General features: G+C 34.6%; 1 protein-coding gene and 1 pseudogene across 1 annotated transcript; one reads left to right on the forward strand and one right to left on the reverse strand.

Annotated features, from left to right (window-relative positions):
• Positions 1-6,416: 6,416 nt before the first annotated feature.
• On the reverse strand, positions 6,417-9,476 carry LOC113760869 (NADP-dependent D-sorbitol-6-phosphate dehydrogenase-like). Its single transcript, XM_027303605.1, has 6 exons — positions 9,216-9,476; positions 8,713-8,807; positions 8,225-8,342; positions 7,830-7,962; positions 7,155-7,374; positions 6,417-6,965 (listed from the first exon to the last, which is right to left on the reverse strand). Exons 1-6 carry the CDS (start codon positions 9,346-9,348, stop codon positions 6,732-6,734), a joined length of 933 nt encoding a protein of 310 aa, XP_027159406.1. The 5' UTR covers positions 9,349-9,476; the 3' UTR covers positions 6,417-6,731.
• Positions 9,477-19,894: 10,418 nt separating this feature from the next.
• On the forward strand, positions 19,895-27,951 carry LOC113759846 (annotated as a pseudogene).
• Positions 27,952-27,995: the final 44 nt, after the last annotated feature.

Here is a 27,995-nt window from a genome sequence, read left to right on the forward strand (position 1 = left end):
TGTTGAGCTCAGAGGTCACAGAAAGGTCGTTGGATATCAGCCTCCAAACGACGTCCGAACAGATACAGATACAGATAACAGATTCAAATTTTACATAGTAAATTGGCATATGAACAGACAAGAGAACGAGTGTGATAAAGTACACCCTCGTCTCAACCAGAACAAACAGATAGTACATTCGATCATATCACAGATTGCATATACAGACCCCAAGTTAATCAACAAATAAGGGGAGTGGTACACTCACCAGTTCAAGTACAGATACCTCCCAAAAGAGAGCTTTAATCACCAAGAAACCCTAAAATAATCCAAGGAAAACAATTGAAGGTTCCTCTTTCAAAAATCGAGTATACAGAATGCACATGTGAGGCTCGACTACCAGTCGTATGCCTCGCCCAAATAATTACTAAAGCAAGGGTGCAAAACATGATTTTTGGAAACGAAAAGGTAACATGAAGACCTAGACTCAAACAACCCAAAAGCCCCTCGCTCAAATCACAAGTAAATCCAACTAGCCTTCAAGTAAAATTTCGGCAGCATATCCCTTGTGTTTACCTATTTTGCAGCCATCATGGCTTCATTATTTCCTCAAAACAGTCCCAACATCTCGTACAAAAATAATCTCATTCCCAAAAGCCATTCACTAGGCTTAATGGCATTCAAGTACAACATTTAGCTAGGAAATGACCGGATATGAAAGTCAAGCCCTAAACTATTCAAATAAACACAATAAGACTCGATTACAAGTCATAAACCAATTCTACATACTACCAAAACAGGGTTCCCTAAGCATACACAAACAATAGAGGAAACCAGAAAAATCCGGAAATGATTTAGCTTTAGCCCTGAAAAAAACAGTTTTTGTCCTCATTTTGCGGTAATGGTTCCAAAGGCACTACGATTATCGGATGAAGGTGCAAGACCCACCGTTTCGAAGCTAAGAGATAGGGCTACAATATTACAGAAGGTCACTCAACACAGTTTCGAGTGTAACCAGGTCAAAAATGCGAGATACTATACCAGGATTACAAAAACAGATTCACAGAACGTATTCTAGCGGAAACATCATAAATCAGGCTATCCAAGTCCAAATCCAGAAATTCCAAAACCAGATGAAAGCTAAGAAACAGGGCTACATTTCATCAGAAGGCCTCAACAACCAATTCGGAAGAAATTCCAGCCAAAACAACCAATTACAGGCGCAATTCTTACATTCGGGTAAAACCAGAACAGCAATAGTAATTTCGACTTTTCTCATTCTACACTACTCCAATTGACCTGAAATTTTGTAGGCACCTCTAAAATGTCATTCCCTACAACTTTCATGTTTTAAATCAAGGCCAATTCGGCCTATAACTAGGAGCTAAAAATTCGGGCAGAATGCTCCCACTAGAACCCTAATTTTCTGAAATTTCTTCCAAACCAGAAATTGGTTGCAATTAATCACTTTTTCCACCTCCTAGAGTCATTATATACCATTTCCAATCATCATAGATATCCACACAATCATACTTATATTAAAACAGAAAAATCCCCAAAAATAATAAAACTTCATCACTTCAACCACAAATCAAGAAATAATCCATAATATTGCATCTCATACTACCACTAAGCATGATTTAAGCATCAATTAAGGGAGGAGGGTGGTTCTTCACAACTCACCTTAAAAACAAGAGAGAGAGAGCAATTGGTCACCTTAACTTTTCAAATAACTTCACACAACAACTCACAAACACTAATTGAAGAGGTTTTATGAAGAAATTGCAAGTTTCAATGGTTGGTTTTGATGATTTGGAGCAAGCTTGAAGAGTTTTCTTCCTTGTGCTTAGAGTAAGAGAGAGAGAAAGAGAGAAAGAGAGGGCCGGCCACTTATGGAGGATTTTTGATGATTTTTGGTCATTTTTGGTTTATTTAAGTCAAATGGTAAGACCATGAATAGTGGTCTTAAAGGTAAACCACTCAAATGGTGACACTTGTCACCTTTTATTAAATACTTACCTAACTTGTCTCTCTTATACCAATCCACTTAGCCTCCTCTAATTATCTCTTAACACCCGGTAAATTAATTCCAGTATCCAAAACTTAACCTAGTTGGCCGAATTTTTCCGAACTTTTCGCACTAGTGGGTCCCACGTCCGGTATACGCTCTTAATTTCTCAAAACCTATTTGATACTAGAAAAATCATCTAAAAACTATATTTACTCATAAAATTATCTAGAAAATTTTCCGGATACAGAAAGTGCAGAAAACAAACCATTGAAGATAAGAAAACCTAGAAAGATAATAAAACCTAGAAAATGGAAAAGTTACAGGTTCTCACAGCAGTCACAAAATTCTTCACCCCCATGAAGTTAGCTATTTTCTCCCCCATTGTTCTTCCTATCAAGCTTCCTTCACATTCTCTCACTCCATTGTTCAGGTCCTCAAGTTCCAGCATAGCTCCAGAGAGCTCATTCCCAGCCAGTGAAAATTTTTGCAACAACTCTGTCAGATCTCCCTCCATAGATAAAACCAGAGATGCTAAAGGGTATTCCCTCTCCAAACTAAAGAAATCTAGGCCTTTTCAACTAAAGTCAGGTTTAAGGCTAGACAAGATAAAAAAAAAAAAGGTAACAGGTAGAAGAAATGGAAGTCACGACTGGACAAATTCTACCATAGAAAAAAGAGCAAGGAAAAGAAAAAGGGGAATCAAGTTTTGCCTGGCTTCAACTCACCATAAAGTGTGGTTTTTATGTTGCCTTGTGCTTCATTTGGGTGGACATCCTTAATGTTCGCTAAGTTCGATAGTTGTGCTGCATTAATCTTGCATTTGTTACAGACAAGATTGGTAGTGACGATGGGTTGGAAATTCTTGTGAAAAAGTGCGGGTTAGTGGAGATTTTGAAAATGTTTGAACTTTGCTGGAACTCCCACCAATGGGGAGGTGGGGCTTTTATCCCAAGAGAGAGCTTCCTCTACGTAGAGAGAGGATTTCTTTTTATCCATTCCTACTTAATGCATTGTTACATCCCGGATGACTGATCCGAACCGAAGGGGTTCTGTGACGGCCCCACCTCCCCCTAGGGCGTACCCCAGGGTTCGGCGGGCCGCCTGCCCAACTCTCGCCGGGACTCAGTCGCTCACTACAGTCCTCAAACAAATATAAGATAAATCTCAATATAACTCAAATGAATTACAAGATAAATCTCAAATATTACATCAAATTCTCCAATAAATAATTACATATCAAAAGCGAAGCGTCCATGCTTCCACTGCGCCACTCTGATCCATGATCCAACTATTATACAAGAGGAAGTCCAAATCCAGAAATTCCAAAACCAGCTGAAAGCTAAGAAACAGGGATACATTTCATCAGAAGACCTCAACAACCAATTCGGAAGCAATTCCAGCCAAAACAACCAATTACAGGCGCAATTCTTACATTCGGGTAAAACCAGAACAGCAATAGTAATTTCGACTTTTCTCATTCTACGCTACTCCGATTGACCTGAAATTTTGTAGGCACCTCTAAAATATCATTACCTACAACTTTCATGTTTTAAGCCAAGGCCAATTCGGCCTCTAACTAGGAGCTATAAATTCGGGCAGAATGTAATTGCCAAGAACCCTAATTTTCCAGATTTCTTTCAAAACAGAAATTGCTTGCAATTGTCCACTTTTTCCACCTTCTAGCTTCATTACATAACATTTCCAATCATCATACATGACCACACAATCATGCTTATATTAAAACAGAAAAATCCCCAAAAATAATAAAACTTCATCATTTCAACCACAAATCAAGAAATAATCCATAAACTTGCATCTCATACTACCACTAAGCATGATTTAAGCATCAATTAAAGAAGGAGGGTGGTTCTTCACAACTCACCTTAGAAACAAGAGAGAGAGAGCTAGTGGTCACCTTAACTTTCCAAATAACTTCACCAATCACCTCAAAATCACTAAGTGGAGGGGTTTTATGGAGTAATTGCAAGATCAAATGGTTGGATGGTTCAACTTGAGCAAGATTGGAGCCTAAAACTTGAAGAGTTTTCTTTCTTTCTTGAGAGAAAGGGTCGGCCAAGCTTGCAGAAATTTGGGTGCTTTTTGGGTCAAAATTGAGTATTAGTAAAGGTAAGAAATAATGGTCAAAATCAAGGTTTAATAGGAAGGTGACACTTGTCACCCTTAGGTTCAAAACTTATTTTTTTGTCTCTCCAATACAAATATCTTAACAAATTGTAAAATAATATCACTTAATACAAAATTCCAACAAGTTGTCAAAAATATAATGCATTTACCGCACTTGCGGGTCCCACGTCCAAAATACGCTCTTAATTTCTCAAAAACTAACCGATACTAGAAAAATCATTTTAAAACTATCTTTGCTCATAAACTTTATCTGGGAAATTTTTCTAATAAAGAAAATGTAGAAAAGGCGGGCGATTAAATAAAATAAACACTAGAAAATTAGAAAATTTTCGGGTTCTCACACTCATTCTTTTCGGGGCGTCACAGGTTCACCTATCAAATCCGCACAAAGAGCACGGACACAGCACTGGGCTTTATCTTTCGATCCCACTCCGACGATCAAGTCAGTTCGGGTACTTAATTGCAGACTAAAAGCAAGGGTCTTGGTATCTCTAATACTTATATAAGTGAGAGTGAGTGTCTGTAACTTTCCTACGGATGGAAGGGTATTTGTAGGAAACAATATGGTGGGAAAAATGATAAACTCCAGTTCCCATAGGCCTTAGGCTGACAGTGTCAAGCTTAGACCTAATGGAAGGGACATAGCATTGGCCATGTCACTATCACGTCAAAGTCAGTTTTCCCAGGGATACGTCAGATGTCAGATAGAAGGCCAAATCGAGGTGCAGTCACCTTGGGAGAGATGGAGCGAGGCAATAAGTCGAGGTGGCACGGGACTCGCGGAGACCACCTCGCCCAGCCGCGAAACTGAGGGAGGGCCGAGGTGGACGCCCTTAGGAGCCATCTTAGCTTCTACGTTGAAGGGCTTCCGACTGAAGAGCTTTCCTAGAATGCAAAGATCACTGGGAAAAGTTGAGTCTCCGTTACTATCATCAAGCAATAGCAGCACCTTCTCCTCATCATCTCTCAGCGTAAGATTTTGGCACAACCTTTCTAATTCTTCAGCCATGGCTTTAAGAAAAATAATTCAGCCAGCGAAGTGGAGAAATGAGTAACCAAAGGATGAGTGATTTAAACTGCGTACCTGCAGATTACAAAGAGAAACTAGATTAGAAAAAAGTGATGAGGAAATAAGAACTAAAAGGTAAGCAAAGGAAAGGAATTGAATTAATCCACCTGCCACTACTGCAATTCCATTCATTGCTCTAAATTCATCATAAGTACTAGAATATCAAAAACCCAAAATGCAGCCGCTGGTACAGCGGTACTCAAGATCATAAGCCTTATGTGGCAATCTCGTATTTTTCAATCTATCAGACTTTTGAACCTTCCTTATACAATTCTTTTCTTGGGTATGTATCACTTTCAAATATATGGAATCTACTATCTCTATAGAAAATTATTTTGATAATGCATCTTTACATTACTATTTGCTCTTTATCTCCCTTTATAGAAGTTAATTCCTACAGCACTAGAAATCAGTTTATAAAAGTCAAAATGTTGAAAAATCTTTGAACTAAATTCCAAAGATTCAATATTTTAACACTATTATAGGAAAAGCTAATCTGCTCAATTGACAAACCTTTTCAACCAAACAACAAACAAAATATGAGTTACAAAAAAATGATACAATAATTAGAAACAAATAAAGTAACAAAATTGTTTCATAATTTAATTAGTCAACTTTTTTAACGATTTATATTAACATTAATTTTCTAATGCCATATCTACATATTTTTTTTACACTAAAAAGATCAACCAAGCACTTCCTAAATATATGAAGTAATAATACTTACAAATGCACAAATCAAAATAATATTACATACTAACGTTTATCATCCCCCTTCAAATAAAGTTGTTTTATGAAATGCATGATATATTAACTTACAGTAATTGCAATAATTAATCCCATATACCTAAAGAACTAATTACATGCGTTAATCACAATTATTCAAATTACATATCAATCCCACCTGGGCCCCGGCCAATCCTTTTCAGCATTCGTAGATATGCAGACAAGACATCTGAAACAAACACACAAGCTGAAAGAAAGAGGGAAAGACAATAGCTGCAGGCTCCACTGGAGCAATTAATAGCAGCCGTAATCAGGGCTACTCTTTTGTCTGCTAGTTTTGTTGTGGGCTTGCAAGACAAATAACCCCATTGTTTTATGGATGTAGGCTGTTTCTCTGGGTTCAAATTTCCGCCACTAAGTTCACATTACATATCCATTGCCAACAGCCACGGAATAATTGCAGTACACCCCCAATTAATGCTTGAATTGGAAGGACAAAAACCTTTCTTTATTCTTTTATACATAAATATGTATATATATTTCAGCTACCACATAAATACATTGAAATAGCACACAAGTTTATTTAACACTCCAACTATAGCATCCATGATAAGTTACAGCATAACTTATAAGATGTGGCTAAGCCTATATAAGTATCTAGTAATTGTTCCAAACATCCATCCCTTCGTTTTAAAAAGACTTTTTTTTTATAGGGGGGGTGGAATTTAAAAAGCTAATAAAAAAAAGGGAGATTAGAACTCAGGACCTCTAAGTCCTGGTACTTCAATCTTAGCCATCCCTTTACTCGTATATGTCTATGTTCCAACCACCTTTGGCCGGGTCATTGGATCGAGCTTTCCGATCTATAGTTTTGATCAGTTCCATGTCCTCTTCGCTGAGCTCGAAATCAAGGGCCTGAAAATTTTCTTGCAACCTTTCAAGTTTTGATGTCTTAGGAATCACAGCTGCATTTCGCTGAATGCTCCAGTGCAGAACGATCTGGGCCACAGACCTTTTATATTTCGCAGCAATACCCTGAGAAGCAATAGCAAGATTTTAGCCATACATGATTCTTGGACATTGAAAATGAATGAACTTAAATATAAGTTTAACTAAAGGGAATGTTAATTGCACTTCAATTTTTGTTAATCCCATTTCCACTATCATTTTTATCATATAGTTTTTATTTATTAAACTATATGATAAAAAACAAAAAGTGATTACCAGAAGAACGGGGTCATCCAAGCATGATACAGAGCCAAACATTTCGGTGTTGGCTTGGGCTCCTCCCAGTGGGGTGTGGGCAGTGACACAGATGCCGTGCTTCTGGCAGAACTTGACAAGGGAATCCCTCTGGAAATAAGGATGCAACTCCAGTTGATTCACAGCTGGCTTCACCTTTGAATAAGCTAGGCAGTCTCTAGTTAGCAAAACGCTGTAATTGCTGCGTACATTCACAGACGGATTAGAGTCTCTCTTGAATCAAGGAAAAAAAAAAGAGAGATTATGATTGTCGAATTGGTAACTTAGGGAATTGTGTAAGATTTTTTTAGCTATTTATATTTAAGAAAAGTAAATAAGTCGATATAAATAACATAGTATAATCGTGGTAGAGTGGAGGAAGCATCAATTACCTAGCACTACATAATACTCCTACCTCATTGAGATTGTCACCTTAGTGTATCAGACGGAAGTTTTTGGACTTTAGAATAATTTGTTTTCAATTCGTAATTTTATCCTCAAATTGTTATGCTGTTTGAAAGCAATGGAGGTTAATTTGTCTTGCAAAAGAAGAAAAAAACGGACGTAAAAATCTCGAAGTTTTTTTTATTGTGTATTATGAATAGCATGAAAAGTAAGTAAACAACATGAACTGAAATTGTTATCTAGACTTGGTACCTGATTCCAATGCTTCGAACTAAGCCCAGAGAGACTAAGTTTTCCATGCCACGCCAAACAGTCTCCAAAGTGATATTAGTGTCTATGTCCAGGACACCATCCTTCCCCTTCACGCTGGCTGGCTTTCCAATTCCTGCACAGATTTTTTTTTTTTTGCACGCATGCACCAAATGTACCGCAACCGATGCAGTACGTGCAATTACAAAGTTATTGGTACAAATAACCCGAGCAAATTCAGAAACTGCAATTGGGTACAAAAGACCCAAGTAAATCTAGGAATTCCGATTGGGTAGAGTGCTTTTGAATTCACGGCCCTTCTCCAACCTTCTTTCTCTGCTCGAGAAAAAAAGTAGTACTAAAAAGAAATTTTGGAGTAAACATAGAAGTTCGATTACCTGTATGCCTTGTGGGTACTGGAAAATGAATGAGATACAGGTCAAGATAATCAAGACGAAGCTTTTTCAGGCTGTCTTTGCAAGCCTCAAGAACGTGGTCATGGTCTGAATTCCACAGCTGCAGCAAAACACAAGGTAACAGTTCTCATGCTATTATATGTATATATACCTCGTCAAAGTAGGGAAATCACATATTGGGTACAACAGATATATACTACTAGTACAATTGTAGCTTTGGAGTTGCTATCTAGTAATGATTGCACATTTATATAGTAATTAAATGAGAAGTTCTTCATTTATGGGTGCCAATGATGCAAGAAAATTCAATTTTTATTGGGAATTGCATTATAAACATGCATATAGATGTACTTGTGCAAAATATTTTTTTACCGTGTTAGCATGTGAAAGCGTTAAGTTAACTTAACCTTCGTAGTAATATGAATAATTCGTGAAAACTAATTAACAAAAATAAATAAATATATAACAACCTTGGTAGTAATGAAAAGCTCCTCCCTCTTAACGAGTCCCATGCGAAACGCTTCTTCCAGGGCTTCCCCAAGTTCTTCCTCATTCTGGTATTTAGCTGCATAGTGACAACCTTACAAACATGAGTACTTAATTCTAAACAAACATTTTTGGGTCTCCTTTTTTTTCATTTTTCTTAAATATGCTGATTGATTTACAACATTTTCCACTGGTTCATTTTCTTTTCAATTATAAATTCAAATCTCACACGCAAAAAAAGGAAAGAAGATACATATACACATGTAAATAAATAAATAAATATATATGTATATGTATATATGTATATATATACATATATGTATGTGTATGTATGTATACAAAATAAGATGTACTGCAACTACAAGAATGTAGAACTTTTTATACATGAAAGTTTACATGCTAAAAGGAAGAAAGAGAGAGACGGAGAGGAGGAGGAATACACGTTATTATATGTAAAGAGAAAAGTAGAGATGGAAAGAGAGTTTACCAGCGCAGTCAAAATGACGGTAGCCAATCTTGATTGCATTGAAGAGAATCTCTTTTATATTTTTGCCTTCCATGCGAAAAAAACCAAGACCAAGAATTGGCATTTCATAACCACTGTTCAGAGTCAATGCCATTTTTTTTTTTACAGTATCTTTTTACGAACTAAAAAGGGAAAGGAAGAAGGAGTCTGGCTGTAGGACGAAAATTAAAGCTTTTTTTTTTATAAGACTAGGTTTATAACCTCTATTCAATTCACTTGCTCTTAGAATTCTTTTTGGCAACAAGGCTTGCAGTGCTTGGGTATTTATAGCACCACTTTCATGGTATTATTCCCTGGAGTTGGGGTCCCACAATTGGCTTTTTTTGTTTTCACCATGAATTACAGTAATATATAAGGTCGGCACACATGGCAGGCATCAACCAGCATATCATGTGCAATATGGAGGTTTCCTTGTTAAACATAGTGCAAGGGGATCATTCATTTGGATATGGTAAACAATTCTTTTTTATCAATTTGTCATATCATTCACTAAATAATTGCAAGTGAGTTGATTAGGCCGTCGTCGAGCGGCTAAAATTGAAAACAAATTCCGTGGTCCATTACGGACCACTCCTTAATTTTTCTATCCTTAAATGATGATAGAATTTCAAATTTTAAATGATTGTGAATGTTACAATTACTGGCCTAAAACACTTATTTTATTATACAAGAATTTAATTTAAGTGTATAATACCTAAAAAGTATTGGCTCGAGCGGTCTGCTCCCTCTCTTTAGGGTACGGTGGATTTACCTAGGCAATCAGGGTTCGAGCCCCCTTGCTACCGTGCTCGAGTGGAGTGGGGCCTCCTCTCCAGGTCGGAGTGAGATTAGTCGGGCCCCGTAAGTATTGACCCGAATACCCACTCCGTCAGAAAAAAAGATATATATATATAATACCTAAAAGGGACCGTAAAATCCTCCCTGGTGGATACAATAAAAGTTAAAAGTTTTGAATGGAAATATATGAGTACACATACTGTTTATCCTCATCAGGCGTGAACTTCTGAGACCAATAAGTGGCCCTAATCCAGTTCATACTTGCGCACTTACCTGGTAAGAGGGCATCAGTATTAGAGTTGCGGCTAACCTGTGATGGGCTTCGCAGTCAGAAACGTTGCAAGACCACTTGAAATTCTATGGGCGATTTTTTTTATTTAGAAAAATGGTATCTTAACCAATTAAAAAGTAAAAATTTTATCACTGTCCAAACTAATGACTTGGCAAATTTTAGTTAATTTTTGATAAATAATTTACAGCCAATTAGACAAATAAAGATGCCACAATCTCATTTGGAGTATATTTAATGTGAAATTAATGAATTTCAAATTTTTATTTGAAGAATTTTCATTGATCAAGACTAATTATTAGGCTTGCCAAATAATTGGTCTACACAGTAATAAATTATTGATAGAGAAGTTAAGAAATTTTTTGTAATGGATACAACATCAATAATGACATTAAAGAATGCAGCTAAAATCTTTGTATTCGTTGGAATAAATTTTTTGCCAAGTGTATGCTTCTACTAAAGACATTTCCTCTGTCTCTTCTGCCAGAATAAGCCACATGTACAACGTATCCATGTGCAAAATCAAGCGTGACGTGGACGTGTCAAAGCGGCAGCATTTCTCCTAGCAATGGGTATCCAACTCTTTAGTCACTTTAACAAGTGCGCTAAAATTTATCCTAATATGCCAACCAATTGAGCACCACAAATACAAAATCACGAATTAAGCGTAAATTACCTTGACATTCCTCGATCTTTCGTATAACTATATATACAAACACTGGACTATATATAGTTTATGGTCTTACCTTAAAAAAAAAATTTCTAATGAAGATGTGAGATTTAAAAAGTGGAGAGGGAAGAAGTAGAATCCAAAATCTTTAAATTCTAAAGATTTAACTTCATCCGATAGATCAGAATCTCCTCCATAATTTATGTGTTTACTTCCAAATTGTGAATTATATTAAGAGTTACCTGACATAGAAAAAGAGTTTTGTGTCAAATGATGCATGATCCTTTAAGAAGATCACCATTTAGTCTACAAATGAGTGCACTAATAAACTTACCCAAATTTTTGCCTATAACTTTCTATTGGGAATTTCCTTGTCCCCTATTTTGATTTCTTTTTGCTCCGGGAGAATCCTCCTTCCTATGGTATTTAAAAAAAAAATAAGAAGAAAACAAAAAGAGAGAGAGTGGAATTCCCTGCCTAAAAAAAAACAAGAAGAAAAGAGTGTACTGGAACTCTAGATGAATTTTATGTGGATAACATTAATATATTCTAAATGTTTACTAGGAATATTTATTGTAAGTTTATGTCTTCTTGAATTAAGATACTTGCAGATGAAGGGGTAGGCCCCATCAATCCAACTATTTCTCCTAGATCAATAAAAGATTACAGAGCATACAAAAAATTTTGAATAGAATAATTAAAATACCGAACAGATACCTAATAAAAATTGAAAAATAAGTGTATTGTAGGCACGGTGACTTTTAAAATTACAGACTACTCTTAATCACCAAAACTCTCGAGTCTATTTTTATCATATTTTCTTATTTCTATGTTTTAGATATTTTTTCCCTAAATTTTGAACACTTTCACAAGTAGTTAACAATACCCAACATCCCAAATGACACAACTAACAGTTAAAGACATTATATATACTGGTGCTAAATGCCCATCAAATGTGTGTGCAATCAAAAAATATATAAAATTTATGGCATATATTTAAAATAAAATTTTTATTACAGAATCAAACTTTAATATTTTAAATTTTTTCATAAAATAATTTTATATCAGTAGTTATAATGTTTAGGGGCAGTTATGTTGAAAACATATATTTAAATAGTTAAAAGTAAAAATAGTTATGGGTAGTTTTTGGTAGTTAAAGTAAAAGTAGTTTTTTTAAAGGCAAAAAAGGAAGTTCATAATATGATGATAAATGTTAACCACAATGTTAACTTCAAACCCCTTTCTCAGACTATATATATATATACACTAATACTCAATGCACACCTAATGTGTGTGTAATAAAAAATACATAATATTCATGGTCATATATTTTAAATAAAATTTTTATTACTGAAGCAAACTTTAATCTTTTAAATATTTTTCATAAAATAATTTTATATTGGTAGTTATAATGTTTAGGGGTAGTTATGTTGAAAACATATATTTAAATAGTAAAAAGTAACAAAGTCATGGGCAATTATACGTAATTAAAGTAAAAGTAGTTTTTATAAGGGTAAAAAAAGAAGTTCATAAAGTAATAATAAATGTTAACCCAATATTAACTCAAAACCTTTCTTAGGGTTTATATATAGTAGATAGTGTATGTGTATGTGTCTATATATATATATATATATCAAAATTATATATATATATATATTAAAATTATAACGCGTGTGGTACTGGAATTCATAAAAATTTACCCACATAAAAATTTACCCACATGAAATGTATTCTCTCTCTTTCTTTGGAATGATGGAAATGAGGCAGGTTAAACGTGAAAGCCCTACCAATTAATAGATGTCTTTTTTTGTCTTCCTTTATCATGGAATTCTACAAATACATCACTTGCATGTTCCGAGTGTGTGCATATAAACTAACCACGTACGCACTACTACGTGGATCTCTTAGGTTTTCTCCAACTAATGGACAATTACATGCCGTGTTATTTTCTATCACTACACATTAAGGTCATAGCGTCAATTATTTCAGGTTTTAATTTAATTATTGATCATTACGACATCAATGTCTAATAATTAGCGTTTGTATTCATGTCAACTTTCCGAGGTTTTAATCAATGTCTCATAATTAATGTTTGTGTCGATGTCAAAATTTCAGGTTTTAATTTAATTATCGATAATTAAGACATACATGTCTCACAATTACTGTTTGCGCTCATTCCTCTTTTGAACTTGTCAAAGATTGGCGATATTGTGACAGCAAAAGCTAAGATCCAGAGCAAATTTTACGTATATCAAAAACTTTGCCCTTCTTTATATAACATCTATTTGTTCAATTAAAATGTGAAGAAAAAAGATGTAAAATACGATTACGATTAAATGAATTAAGTGATAAAGATTAAAAAAAAAAAAAAGATATCCCGCTTTATAACCACCCCTTATTTTCCCTCTCTTTCATGGATGAAATTAATCTCAGTGCTAATATAATTCACTTTGACATCTCGCATTGATGTTTCATTTAGTATAACAATGGTGTTAAAATCTAATGGGCGCCACAACAAGCCCTTTCATCACCAGTCCTAAAATCCTAAATTAGTATCAATTATCATCCATGCTATGATGCTATTAGAAAGGTTACTAGCCACCATTGTCATAGCCACCTTCAATCTAAATAATTAAACCAATTTTCCAATCATTTTAGTGACAGATCAACACTCCTATATCTTCTTTGTGACTTTTCTTTGCGGCTCTCTTCCTAACCAAGCCCACTCTGCCAACATATCTCCTTCTTCCTCCACGGCACCACTAATTGCCCCATCCTCCCCCTATCCTGTCTTTACATTAAAAGCCTCATTTTTTACTTTAAATCAATCAACAATTTAAAAGAATAGATGTTACATGTATGACACGTCTCAAAATAAACAAGATGTAGAAATACACAAATGATAAACATCAAGTTTCATTTGGGATTCATTGTGGTTCATTCTTTCTTGATAATCTTTGATTTCAGATTTAAAAAAAAGAAGAGATCATCGGTTCGAGTCTCACTGATTGTGATTTTTTTTTCATTTTATGAAGGTTACCATGTAATGATATTGAATTGTAACTCGTGTTGTCGTGATTTGCTAGAGTTGTGATTTGTTTATATTGTTCCTATTACTGTATGATCTTTGCAATCACACCAAAAAAAATTTTGAGAAAAAGGAGAAGTACATTCGTAGCTTCAGAAGTGTTTTGTAGAACCACAATTGAGTTCGTGGTTTTGATTTGATCTTTGAAGTACTGGTTTGGGGATTATTTATTTCTTTATTGAATTGTTGGGTTGGAGTTACGTGTTCAGACTTTTTTGGCCTGGAGTCAAACTTTTTAAACGAGGCTTGCGTTAGTGACTTTGATTGTGGGTCAAATTGAAAACGTTTGTTGTGGCCCGTGGGGCCCGGAAGATTGTTGTTGAACAAGTGAACGTAAATTAAGAAGAATTAATCTTAGTTTATTTTCTAAATTATCAGCACTAGATTCATGATAATTAATTTGTATTTCAATTTCATATCCAAATTGTACATATTTATTATATATCCAACCATATTAGTATATAAACGATCAATATATAGAAGATTAACTCAATTAAGAAAGGGTAAAGTTGTTCAAAATATGAAGTTTGCTTTGGATCCTAAGTTTTGCTCTGATAGTATCGACAATCCTTGTTAAATGCAATTTATATCTCATTCAGATGATGTTTAAGCTTCATAAGGCATACAACTGGAGATATTCAACAATTCTTGTTTGAAGTTGCAATGAATTGTGAAGAGATTATCTCTCAATTAAACATATGGAGCCCTTTATTAAACCAGTACTTTGGACAAAAGTAATGCACCAACACTAAAAACCACATCATTTGGTCTAATCATTGCCTATTACATTTTAGGTTAGTACACTAGTCGCATTATATGTACGTTACGCATGCAAAATTTAGGTTTTAAATTTAAATTTAGTTATCATGCTTGTAAATCCGACAATGCATATGCACTGTAAGTGTATAGAAAGTTAATTCTAATATTCTATACAAACTATCATTTGCTTTCATTATTCAAATTAAATTCATGTAATAAGAGTTTTCTTCTTTCTCTTAATAATTCTCATCTTGCTTATTGACTATGTGTCTAATAATGAACATCTAAAATAAGTTTCTGTATATTCCGATCGTATCATTTGCTAGTTGTGTTACTATTTATTTATCCTGCGCCGTACTGTCCACGGGATAAATTCACGTAACATTGAAACTGATTACTAAATTATGGTGGAGTATTTATTGTCTAGTGAATTCTTCAAACTTTGACACGAATCGCATTTAATATTATTGGCTTTTGGTTTTGGTTAGATACCTTGAGAGGAGTCTCTAAATGGTGAAAAACAAAAAATTATTGTAATTTTCCAACTTAGATATCGTCTAATACATTAATGGTATTAGGTACGATGTGGTCTGATACATTCGTTTGGTGTACAATGACACCAGCTCATCTTATTTGAATATAAAAAAATATTTTATTCATAAACACTAACTTTTATGTCAAGAAAGCCTTATTTGGGTTGTGATATTTTGGAACAATGTGGTGCACAAGGTGTATTCATAAATAAATACATTGATGGAATTAGATCGCGAGCGGCTCGAGTACAAACTCGGTCAACATCGAATTCGAGTTGAGTTCGAACTGATCAAGTCGAACTTGATCTCAAACTCGAATTTAAAAATATTAAACAGTTCAATTATATATATATATATGTACATATATTATTTTAATAGTAAAATTACATATATATCTCTAATATTTTATTATTTGTTAAGAAAAATTATTATTTTTATTTATTTTTTTAAAAAAAAATAATTATTTTTTTAAATTTTTTAAACTTGACCTCGAGCTTGAAATTTTGAACTCGTAGAACTTGAGCTCGAATTCAAGTTTCGTAAAATTAAATTGAGCTTTAAATTGATTAAACCAAAACTCAACTCGATTTGATTCGTTTGCCCCATAGAATAACGTAAAACACAATTTTACAACCCGAGTTCCTTTTGCCTGCCAGCCACAACTTGGGGCCGAAAAAATAAAAGGGCATAGATGGAGGAAAAAACCCAAAAAAAAAAAAAAAAAAGGCAACGCAAATTTGAGGCCAATGGAGTTAGTGGTTGAACTGTAGTTTAGATTAGATTAGATTAGAAAAGCAACAGCCCACCAAATGTCACTTTTTTATGCAACGAACCTCATTTCTCAAACTTAAAATCTTATATAGTGCTTGTTTTGATTGTGATTTTTTGTGAAAAAAATTATATTTTTCTTAAAAATATTTTTTAATTATCTTTTTATTTCACATATATCAAATCGTTACAGTATATTTTTCTACAAAAACTCGTAAAAATAGCGATCCAAACTCTTTCATTCTTGTAAGTAATTCTATTTGATAAATTGGGCACTAATCTGCGTCATATCGAATCAATTTTGAGCAAAACTATCAAGCATGTATTTCTCTATCTTACTATCAGATGCGTATGAAGAGAAAAGTTATTAAATGCTCGATCTTAATTTAGTCCTATTAATTTTAAACTTGAATAGCTTATCTCATCTTTCTCCATACCCAGTTCACTCGAGACCAAAGGAAAAAAGAAAAGAAAAGAAAAGAAAAAATTAATCGCCGCCCTTATAAAATGCCACTATAGTTTAATTTCATGCAAATTGCCAGCTATAACCTCCGTCCCAAGTTTATTATATTTCTTCTACAAGAAGACACGAGTTATTATAGAAAATTAAATTCCATTTCATGAGGTCAACTAATAATGTTCACAATTATTAATGCAATCAGGTTTCATAGGATCTCATTAATTATCCCTAAACAAATTATTGTCCATTCAAAGTCTAGCTATGACCGTTAATAATAATTTATGCTTGATTTAAAACTTATATCTAATTAGAAGACCGGCATATTCCGAGAGATCCCGCATGTCCAGAAGCATGGGATAATAGCAAGAACGGTTGAACAATTTAAGGCACTTTGAGCAAGTTGTGAAATAGTTTATCCAATATTGTAGGAATAAATGTTTCATGCATTGGCCATATATACACTAATGAGTTAATATTTAAATCTAAATTGAAATGACGTGACAAACATCCAAATTCATCGACATATATAATGACAATATAGGAAAGAATATCTATCTTGTAAATCATTACCATGGTAGGAAAGAATATCCCTTTTTTTTTAATGATAACATTCTTATAACCTAATTTATCCTACTCTACAAGAAGGGTGAGTATAAAGAAGTTGTATAAGGGGCTAACAGGTATACATCAGCGTATACAATGATAATGTTAAAAAGAATATCCATATTGTAAATCATTACCAAGGTAGGAAAGAATATCCATATTGTAGGAAAGAATATCTTTTTTTTTTTTGTTGCAATGATAGCATTCCTATAATATAATCTATCATACTCTAAAGGGAGAGAGAGTCTAAAGAGACTGTATAAGAGATTAGGGAGCCTAAAGAAGATGTATAAGGGGTTAGCAGGTATAATAACAAGATTAGACCAAAAAGATGTTTTAGCACCTCTTTTAGATTTTTTTCATCACAAGCGAGGTTTGAACTCCTCGATCTGCCATTCAAAGAAGGATTTAATCCCTTTTTAGTACCCATTGAATTAAAGCTTTGTGGTTTTACGAAAGAATATCCATGGAAAAGAATATAATATTTTATGAGGTTCACACATAAACATTCAAGACTATAAACATGATGCTACTCAGCCCATACATTTTTTTTTCAAATTCAAAATTTGGACCATCTAAACCGTAAGGCATTCATTAAAAGTAATCATTTCTAACATTTAATCATGTTCCTTAATTTTGTTCACGCTATTCTTGTCGTAATTTACCTTCAAACTCGTTGTATGAGCAGAAGTTAGTCTCAATATCAAGTATGCCTTCATTAATTTCCGACATGACATTCGTATTTCAAAGCAACATGCTGCAGGATTATCCTCCCTAATTCTTTAGTTGAAAAATTTTGGCTCCATTTGGAAAGTGAGTTTTTTGAATGTTTGTCTAAAACTTTACTGTAACTTACTATACAAGTTTTTTAAAATTTTTTGAAGTATGTTTTTTTTTAATATTTTAAAATGAATAGTTTAAAAACTTTGAAAAGTTTTTTGAGGTTACTATAGTTAAAATTTTAAAAAACTTGTAGCAAACAAACTTGGCAAAAAACTTGTTGGCTTCAAACAAGGCAAAAGTTGAGTAAATTACAAAGTTTAAGCCTTTTTTGAGCAGGTTGTTAAACTATTCATTCAACAATGAAAATCATTACGATGCGTGGGCCTCGTACATAATGGTTAAAACGACGAATATGATGTTTTTGGAGCTAAACATTTTTTTTCCGAATTCAGAATTTGGACCATCTTAACCAAAAAACTTTTCCTAAAATGTAATCGTTACCTCACTATTCTTGTCGTGTTCTTTACCTTCAAATTCATTGTATCAGCAGAACTTTAGTCTCAGTGCCAAGTATGCCTTGTTTGACATCGCACTTCAAAGCAACATGATGAGTCCTTCATCATGTTTTGACAAAAATTTGCAGACCACTGCCCAGTCGCCATTTGTCAACACAAAAATAGAATCGTCAAAGTACCAATAAATTGACATGACTTTTGAGCCACCAAGAAATTACCTTCAATCATGCCAGGGAAATTCTTCTGTGTGAGTGTTATGCCAGGGAAATTCTTGAATTTTTTTTTTTTGTCGGCACAGGGTGTCCTGAACCATTGGACCCGACTAATCCCCTGCGACTGTTAGAGTCCCGCCCCAAGATTCACAGCGCGTTAGCTCCCCGGGGGTCGAACTAGTGACCTGCCCTTATGAGGGGACTACGGAAACCAGTCGATCTGCCCGGGGAGGGCTAACCCAGGAAAATTCTTGACACTCGAGATAACTTTTGCTCTCGATTGTGTGTGTGTGTGTATTATATATATATATATTATTTTTATGTCTTTAATTCATTTCTCCATTTTTAATAGCAAATCTTTAACTTATAACCATCATATTTGTTTTTATTTTTTGGTAAACAACTTACAATAGGTAAAAAAAAATTAAGTAAACTAAAAATACCAAATCATCAATTTATCATACAAAATATGATATTTCTAGTTCTCAAATTATAATATATATGCATATATTATTGATGTGTGGTTATAACATTGACAGCAAATTTAAACGTAAAACCATCATATTTGTTTTTATTTTTTGGTAAACAACTTACAATATGTAAAAAAGTCAAGTAAACTAAAATTAACCAAGTCATCATTTTATCATACAAATTATGATATTTTTAGCTATCATATTATAATATATATGCATATATTATTAATATGTAGTTATATTGTGTCTATGTATCTATGTATAAAATTATATAGAGATATTTATTTTTTTTAAACTTTATTTTAGTATCCAGGGACACTGTAGGGATGGAGTGGGGTATCCTCATCCCAGCTCCATCTAAAATAAAGGAGAAAATTCCCTTGCCCCTGCCCCTCCCTCCCCCCAATTCATTTGCTCTGGTTGCCATCCTTATGTGATTTGACTTTCGTAATAGGGAAAATGGCCAATTTAGTCCCTAAACTTTTTTTCCCCGTCGATTTAGTCCTTATATATTATTTTTAGCCAATTTGATCCTTAAACTTATATTTCGGTTTCAATCAAGGAACTCAGCGGCGGAGCCACCGCACAATTTCCTTCAAGCTCCTAATTGAGCAACCAAAAGGGGTATTTTTGGAATTTCAATGGTGTGGCTGTAACAAAAATTAAAAAGAAGTGACATTAAAAAAAAATTATACACAAAATGTTGATTACTAAAACAGCAGTAAGAGGAGGAGGAGGAGAAGAAGCAACGACCATCATCTCCTTCAACAATGCTGCTGCTGCCGCCTCCAATTCCTCCGCTAAGCAGCAGACTCTCCCAAACACAATCGGACTCCTACTTCAACCCAAAGCTTGCCCCTAAGTCCCTCTCCGCCTCCAAGAAATTTGAGGGCTCCTCTGACTTGGTCAACCTTCGCTACAACATGGGCCTCACCCTTTCCTCCCCGATCAACATCTACCTCATCTGGTACGACTGGTGGGCCGTGACAAGGGTTTATTTTACGTATTTTTAGTATGTTTTATTAGTTAATTTTGGTTTGATTATTTAGTTTTATAACTAAAATAACTAAGGTTTTGGTAAAAATCTACATTTTATGTTAAATTGGCTAAATATTGCATTTTATGGATTTTTATGGGAAAAACTTCATATTTTGTAGGTTTAATGATTCAATCATCAAATGAAGTGCATTGAGAAGATATTTGGATGATTGAAGATGGATTAAAGTGGGCAAAATAAAATATGAAGTGTAAAAGGAAGAAATGCAATTTGAGGACAAAAATCAAGAAAAGTCAGCTTTGACAACTCAGACATATTTTCGTATTTTGACTATATCAGGAGCTACAATGATCGGATCAAGGTGATCTTGGTACCATTTTGAAGCTAAGAGATATATCTACATTTGGTATGAAGACATCAAAGTCCAATTCAGCCGTTTTCTTGGTCAAAAGGTCGAAAATCAGAAACTTATCTGGATGGTCGAAAGCTGAAGCCTAGAATTGACCAGTCTATGGTATTTTGACCATATCTCCGTCCACCGATCTCCAAATTAGATGATTCTTGAAGCATTGGAACTCTAATTCAAAGGGCTACAACTTTTGTGTTTTGCACAAAAGCCAGTTCGGCCTTCATCATGGAGAAAAATGCAGTTGAAGTGAGGTCAAAAGTAAAAACGTGTCTGGCAGCCGAATTTCTGTAATTTGCTTAGCCATTTTTCTCATCTTCACACTACTTTCCAGCTAGAGTTGGAGAGAAAACGTAGGCTGCACATGCTTCAGAAGACATAAGGAAGAGATATAGCCAAGGTTCCAAGTCAAAAGCCATTATTTTTTACTCCCTTAACAAATTCAGATTTGGAGAATCATAGCAGAAATTTTTGACTGGTAAGGGAAGGACTTTTCATCAGCTTATATGCAGAGACATTTGAGGTCTAAAAACATACGGGAGAAGCTTGAAGAGTGCAGAAATGTAGTTCTTCCATTTCCTTAGTGTAGGATAGTGTAGTAAGTGTAGTTCATCCATTCTTGTATAATAGCTAGATTAGGATGAAAATGGAGATGAAGAAAGAGAAGTTGAAGCTCAAATGACATGGGTTATCTCTTCTCCAACTCTTTATCTTTTGTATTGGATTCTTAAATATAGTTAATATGCAAGTTCTGGAATTTATGTCTATTATGTGTTTTTAAAGTTTATGCCTTGGGTTTGGTTGAACTTTCTATGATTGTTAGTGTTTATCATTTGGCTATTTAACTGCTATGATTTGAGCAAGTTATTTAGCACTTTAGCTCTTTAAAAATCCATGCATTAATCTGGTACCATTTAATTGTGATTTATCTAAGGTGTTATTTCTGCAATGAAAATTGAGATTTAACATTAGTTCAAGAAGTTGCTAAACATAGGGAGTACACTCACGAAAGTATGAAGTGCACCTAATGGTGTTTTTAGTGATTCATTTCATGTATTTCACTGAAAAGAATGAACTTGTAGCTAATTCATAACCATGAGATATAGGTATGGATTAGTTATAAGTTATTAATGATTCACTACGAAAGTAGGATTCAAATGCATAAGGAAATTACAACCATATTAGCCTAGATGTAGCTTACTCAATGATAATATAACACTTGCATGAGTTTTAGGATACTACAACCTAAGGAGCTTTTATTTGTTAATTTCTTGTATAAGTGCAGTAGGTTAAATTTCTTATCATTAATTGATAGTCTAAATAATAAAGAAACTTTAGTAATACCGGTAATTGTTCACTCTTCCCTGTGGGATCGACCCGATATATACCCTAAACTACTAGTTGATCTGTATACTTGCAGTGAACGGGTGTAATTCGATATTTTTTAGCTTGCACGTATGTAAAATACCCGTCAAGTTTTTGGCGCCGTTGCCGGGGAAGATTTGGCAATATCGGTGTGAAGAGCAACTTTATTAATTTAGACAATTTTTCTTATTTTTGTTGTTTTTGTTGTATCTTATGTGTTTTATGTCATTTTTTTTTTTAGTCAACTTTTATTTTTATTTTTTTTTTTCTGTTTTTTGTGTCTTGGGAATCTATCCTTCTTAAGTAATCTTACTTTTGAGATTGTTTAAAAGTAATTTTAGATAATGAGGAGGGTAGGTGAACTGGGAGGACAAAGCTTGAGAAATGAAAGATTGGCAATGGATGGTTACCTAGTGCAAAGCTCCTTCAACAGAGGTAACCAAGAAATTACTGAAGGTATGTCTTTTGAAGATGGTATAAGGTGCTTAAAGGCTAAATTTGATGTTATGATGTTACAAGTTCAAATGGACACAATTATGCATGAAATTAAACAAGGGAGGAATTTTAATGCTTTTAATTCTTATCATGTGATTTGTGACTTGTGTGGAGGTTATCATGCAACTAATACATGTATGCAAGCACAAAATGTGGATTGCTATGATGAATTAGAGCATTACAATCCTTATTTTGATCAATACAATGCTAATTGGAGCAATTCTCTTTCTTATGGTTGGGAAAATCAATTTGCATATAGTGATTATCCATATTTTTATGATTACCAATCTGAAAATGTCCAATATAAAGCAAAACCATCTTGGGAGTTAGCTATAGAAAAATTAGCTAATGTGAATTCCGACCGTTTTGATAGGATTGAGAAAAGAATAGATGAATTAACTTCTCACTTTGGCAGAATAAATGAGCAATTGAATGCATTGTGTGAGGTTATTTCTTCTAATAAATTGCAAAATGATCCTAGCATGAATGGTAGGAATGTTGTATGTGAAAATGGATTGCATGTTGATGAAAATGATGAATCTCAATTGTGTTTCAATGAGCAAATGTCCATTTCACAAGATAATATCTTTGGAACTAACTTTGAGTCTCAAGAGGTGAGTTTTAATGACTCATTTTTCACCCCTCTTGAGGAGTGCATTGAAAGTATAGGTTCTAAGGGTATTGCTGCCCAAGATACTCTCATGGCATTCCCGTTGGTAAGTTCTCAAGTGGTGTATTTTCAAGGTAATATTTATGAAACACTTGAAATAGGTAAGCCACTTCCATCTCTCACATCATTAGAATATGTGACTTTTGCTATAAAGTCACCTTTTAATGATCCACCACGACCTAAAATGGTGAATTATTCGTTAACTAAACCTCCTTGAAAAATGAGGTTCAATAGTCGAGCCAACGACTATAAATAAAAGCGCTTATTGGGAGGCAACCCAATGTTTTGGCTATTTATGTTATTTTGGTGTGATTTTATGTTTAAAGTATGTGTTTGAGTTATTTCGTTATTTTTCATTTGTAGGTATTGGAAATAAAAGCAAAAGTGACCAAATGAGGTGAAAAAGACGAAGTTTGATCAAGGAACTTAACCCCTCGATTTGAGTAATTGTTGTTTTTGATTTGTTAGAAGGGGTTAAAATGCATATTTTGATCATTTTATATGTGCATGCATTGAGTATTTTAGCAAACAAATGATCTATGATGCATTTTGAGAAATTGGGGTATCATTTGTAATTATTCAAAAATTAAATTTCTGCTAAATTTCGCAGCAGAAAACGCGTTTTTCTAAAAAACGCGCCAGTGAATCGCGTTTTCAGAGAATCGCGTTTTCAATTCTGCGCCTATAATGAAGAAAACGCGCCTTCAAAACGCGACAGAAAGTCGCGTTTTCTACCAAGTCGCGTTTTCCAGCCTGTTCAGAAACCAAAAAACGCGCCTTCAAATACGCGACTCCAAGTCGCATTTTATAACACAGTCGCGTTTTCGATCCTGCAAGATATGTGAAGAAACGCGACTTCACAAAACGAGGCTTGGTGGCGCGTTTTGATGAGTCGCGTTTTCGGAGCAAAAAAAAAAAAATGCAGATTCCTTGATTTTCTTTTTTCTTCTTTTCCTCATATATATTTTCTTGTACCTTGAGTTGCTTATTGTGTATTTTTTTTAGGTACATCACGAAAACAAAGGATTGAAGTTACGGATCATCATTTTGTTTATTAAACCTTTGTTATCACTTTTGTTTCTCATTTTTCATTTTTAGGATTACATCACTAATGGTTATCCAATGAAACTCATGAGCGTTGGAGATACACGGACAATGGATTTTGAAGCTTCATATTCAATCGCAAACAATAGGGGAGTATTACTTTTCTTTATCTTGATTTTCCTTTTTACACATTGAGGACAATGTGTATGTTAAGTGTGGGGGGAGAATTGAGATTATATACATTGTATGTGATTGAATTATTAGTTGCAAATATTGGACTTGTGTTAAAATTCAAAATTTTTCTAAAATCTTGTCCAAAATTGCAAACTTGCCCCAAAAAGTTTCATATTTTTTTCAATTTTATCCAAGGGGTAACAAGTTTCATACCATTAGTAGTTCAAATTTCTTCTACATTTGAGATAAATATGTGTGGCTTAAACATTTCTTTTCTCATTTAATTTGGAAATGACTATTATGCGATTATAATTTTTGCATTTGTAGGAAAGTATATCTTTTAAAGTGGAGAAAATTATGCCTATATTTTTTTTGCATATTTGATGAAATTTCTTCGCTTTATTTGATTTTATAAGTTAAGTGATAAATATGGTCAATAAGTGCAATACTCTTCTCATGATTATTCTTTTGAGGAATTTATTATTATTTTTGCTGTAAAAAAAAAAAAGGAAAAAAAAAAGTGGAAAGAAAAAAAAAACGAGAAAAAAAGATTTATTCTACTCCAATAATTCTCGTACTTAGTAACCGGGAGCCTTCATCTACAAATGTCGACTTTCGCGTAAAACGGTACTTGAATTAAGAGTATGCAAAGCAACTTGAGTATGTGAAGTGTTGAGTAACCGGTGATCTTCATCTAAAAATGTCGATTCTCGCGTCAAAAGGCATTCTCACGTCTTAAGTAATATTTAGATATGTAATATTAATAAATATCTTTTTAAACAGAATTAAAAGATGATCATGAGTTTAGGAAGCATTATTATTGACCATATGAGTTGCTTGCTTGTGAAATCAGGTAAGGATGAAAAATCGATTTGAATTTGTTATAATGATGGTATAATTGGCTCTCCTTTACTTGATATTATGAGTACTTGAACTTAATTGAATAATTACATAATGGTTATTTACTCTGTTTTGAGGAAATGAAGTTGAAATGCTACATATATTTATTTTCAAATTTTGGATCATTGTTGGTTTGTATTTTTATTGCTTGAGGACAAGCAATGGTTTAAGTGTGGGGGTATTTGACAAGGGTTTATTTTACGTATTTTTAGTGTGTTTTATTAGTTAATTTTGGTTTGATTATTTAGTTTAATAACTAAAATAACTAAGGTTTTGGTAAAAAATACATTTTATGTTAAAGTGGCTAAATATTGCATTTTATGGATTTTTATGGGAAAAACTTCATATTTTGTAGGTTTAATGATTCAATCATCAAATGAAGTGCATTGAGAAGATATTTGGATGATTGATGATGGATTAAAGTGGGAAAATAAAATATGAAGTGTAAAAGGAAGAAATGCAATTTGAGGACAAAAATCAAGAAAAGTCAGCTTTGACAACTCAGACATATTTTCGTATTTTGACTATATCAGGAGCTACAATGATCGGATCAAGGTGATCTTGGTACCATTTTGAAGCTAAGAGATATATCTACATTTGGTATGAAGACATCAAAGTCCAATTCAGCCGTTTTCTTGGTCAAAAGGTCGAAAATCAGAAACTTATCTGGATGGTCGAAAGCCCCAGAATTGACCAGTCTATGGTATTTTGACCATATCTCAGTCCACCGATCTCCAAATTAGATGATTCTTGAAGCATTGGAACTCTAATTCAAAGGGCTACAACTTTTGTGTTTTGCACAAAAGCCAGTTCGGCCTTCATCATGGAGAAAAATGCAGTTGAAGTGAGGTCAAAAGTAAAAACGTGTCTGGCAGCCGAATTTCTGTAATTTGCTTAGCCATTTTTCTCATCTTCACACTACTTTCCAGCTAGAGTTGGAGAGAAAACGTAGGCTGCACATGCTTCAGAAGACATAAGGAAGAGATATAGCCAAGGTTCCAAGTCAAAAGCCATTATTTTTGACTCCCTTAACAAATTCAGATTTGGAGAATCATAGCAGAAATTTTTGACTGGTAAGGGAAGGACTTTTCATCAGCTTATATGCAGAGACATTTGAGGTCTAAAAACATACGGGAGAAGCTTGAAGAGTGCAGAAATGTAGTTCTTCCATTTCCTTAGTGTAGGATAGTGTAGTAAGTGTAGTTCATCCATTCTTGTATAATGGCTAGATTAGGATGAAAATAGAGATGAAGAAAGAGAAGTTGAAGCTCAAATGACATGGGTTATCTCTTCTCCAACTCTTTATCTTTTGTATTGGATTCTTAAATATAGTTAATATGCAAGTTCTGGAATTTATGTCTATTATGTGTTTTTAAAGTTTATGCCTTGGGTTTGGTTGAACTTTCTATGATTGTTAGTGTTTATCATTTGGCTATTTAACTGCTATGATTTGAGCAAGTTATTTAGCACTTTAGCTCTTTAAATCATGATTAATCTGGTACCATTAATTGTGATTATCTAAGGTGTTATTTCTGCAATGAAAATTGAGATTTAACATTAGTTCAATAAGTGCTAAACATAGGGAGTACACTCACGAAAGTAGAGGTGCACCTATGTGGTTTTTAGTGATTCATTTCATGTAATTTCACTGAAGAAATGAATTTGTAGCTAATTTCATAACCATGAGAATAGGTATGGATTAGTTATAAGTATAATTGATTCACTACGAAAGTAGGATTCAAATGCATAAGGAAATTACACCATAATTAGCCTAGATGTAGTACTCAATGATCCAAATATAACACTTGCATGAGTAGTTAGGGATACTACAACCTAAGGAGCATTTATTTGTTATTTTGTATAATTTCAGTAGGATAAATTTGTTATAATTCATTGATAGTCTAAATAATAGAGAAGCTTTAGTAATACCGGTAATTGTTCACTCTTCCCTGTGGGATCGACCCGATATATACCCTAAACTACTAGTTGATCTGTATACTTGCAGTGAACGGGTGTAATTCGATATTTTTTAGCTTGCACGTATGTAAAATACCCGTCAGGCCGCCTCCCACCAGCTCCTCATAAAGGACTTCCTCCTCTCCATCTCCACCTCCGATCGCCGCGCCGCTCCCTCCCCCTCCGTCTCCCAGTGGTGGCACACCGTCTCCCTCTACACCGACCAGACCGGCGCCAACATCTCCAGCTCTGTCCTCGTCACCGGGGAGTACTCCGACACCCGCTGCTCCCAAGGCACCCACCTCACCTGCCTCTCCATGCAGCAGGTCATCGCTGCCGCGGTCCGATCGAAGCCCTTCCTCGTCGACCCCAAGAACCGTATCTACCTCATCCTCACCTCCGGGGACGTCACTGTCCAGGACTTCTGCCGGGCCGTTTGCGGCTTCCACTACTTCACCTTCCTATCCGTAGTGGGCTACATGCTACCGTACGCCTGGGTGGGCAACTCCGGGAAGCAGTGCCCCTCCGAATGTGGATGATAAGCTGGTCGGGCACGAGCTGGCGGAGCTGGCATCGAACCCACTGGTGAACGCGTGGTAAGCGGAGGAGGACCCCCACGGCACCGACGGAGATCAGGAACCTGTGCGAGGGGCTGTACGGGACGAGGGCGGGGAAGGGTACATTGGGCAGGTGATGAGGGACAGAGAGGAAAGGACGTACAACGTGTAGGGGAGGAGGGGTCAGGGGTCAGAAGTTTTTGGTGCAGTGGATCTGGAGTCCTGTTTTGAAGGCTTGTGCCGGTCCGAATGCGTTGGATTAGGATTCCCGGAGAGGCAATTCCCCTCTTCTCCTCTCCTGTCCTCC

The sequence above is a fragment of the Coffea eugenioides genome, chromosome 2, assembly GCF_003713205.1.
Source record: "Coffea eugenioides isolate CCC68of chromosome 2, Ceug_1.0, whole genome shotgun sequence".
NCBI lineage: Eukaryota > Viridiplantae > Streptophyta > Magnoliopsida > Gentianales > Rubiaceae > Coffea > Coffea eugenioides.

Coding starts and splice junctions, on each gene's coding strand:
- LOC113760869 (XM_027303605.1), bottom strand. CDS start 9,348: ATGGCATTGACTCTGAACAGTGGTTATGAAATGCCAATTCTTGGTCTT. Junction 8,343..8,712: donor AGCTTTTCATTACTACCAAG/GTTGTTATATAT, acceptor GTTTTGCTGCAG/CTGTGGAATTCAGACCATGA. Junction 7,375..7,829: donor GTTCGAAGCATTGGAATCAG/GTACCAAGTCTA, acceptor GAATGTACGCAG/CAATTACAGCGTTTTGCTAA.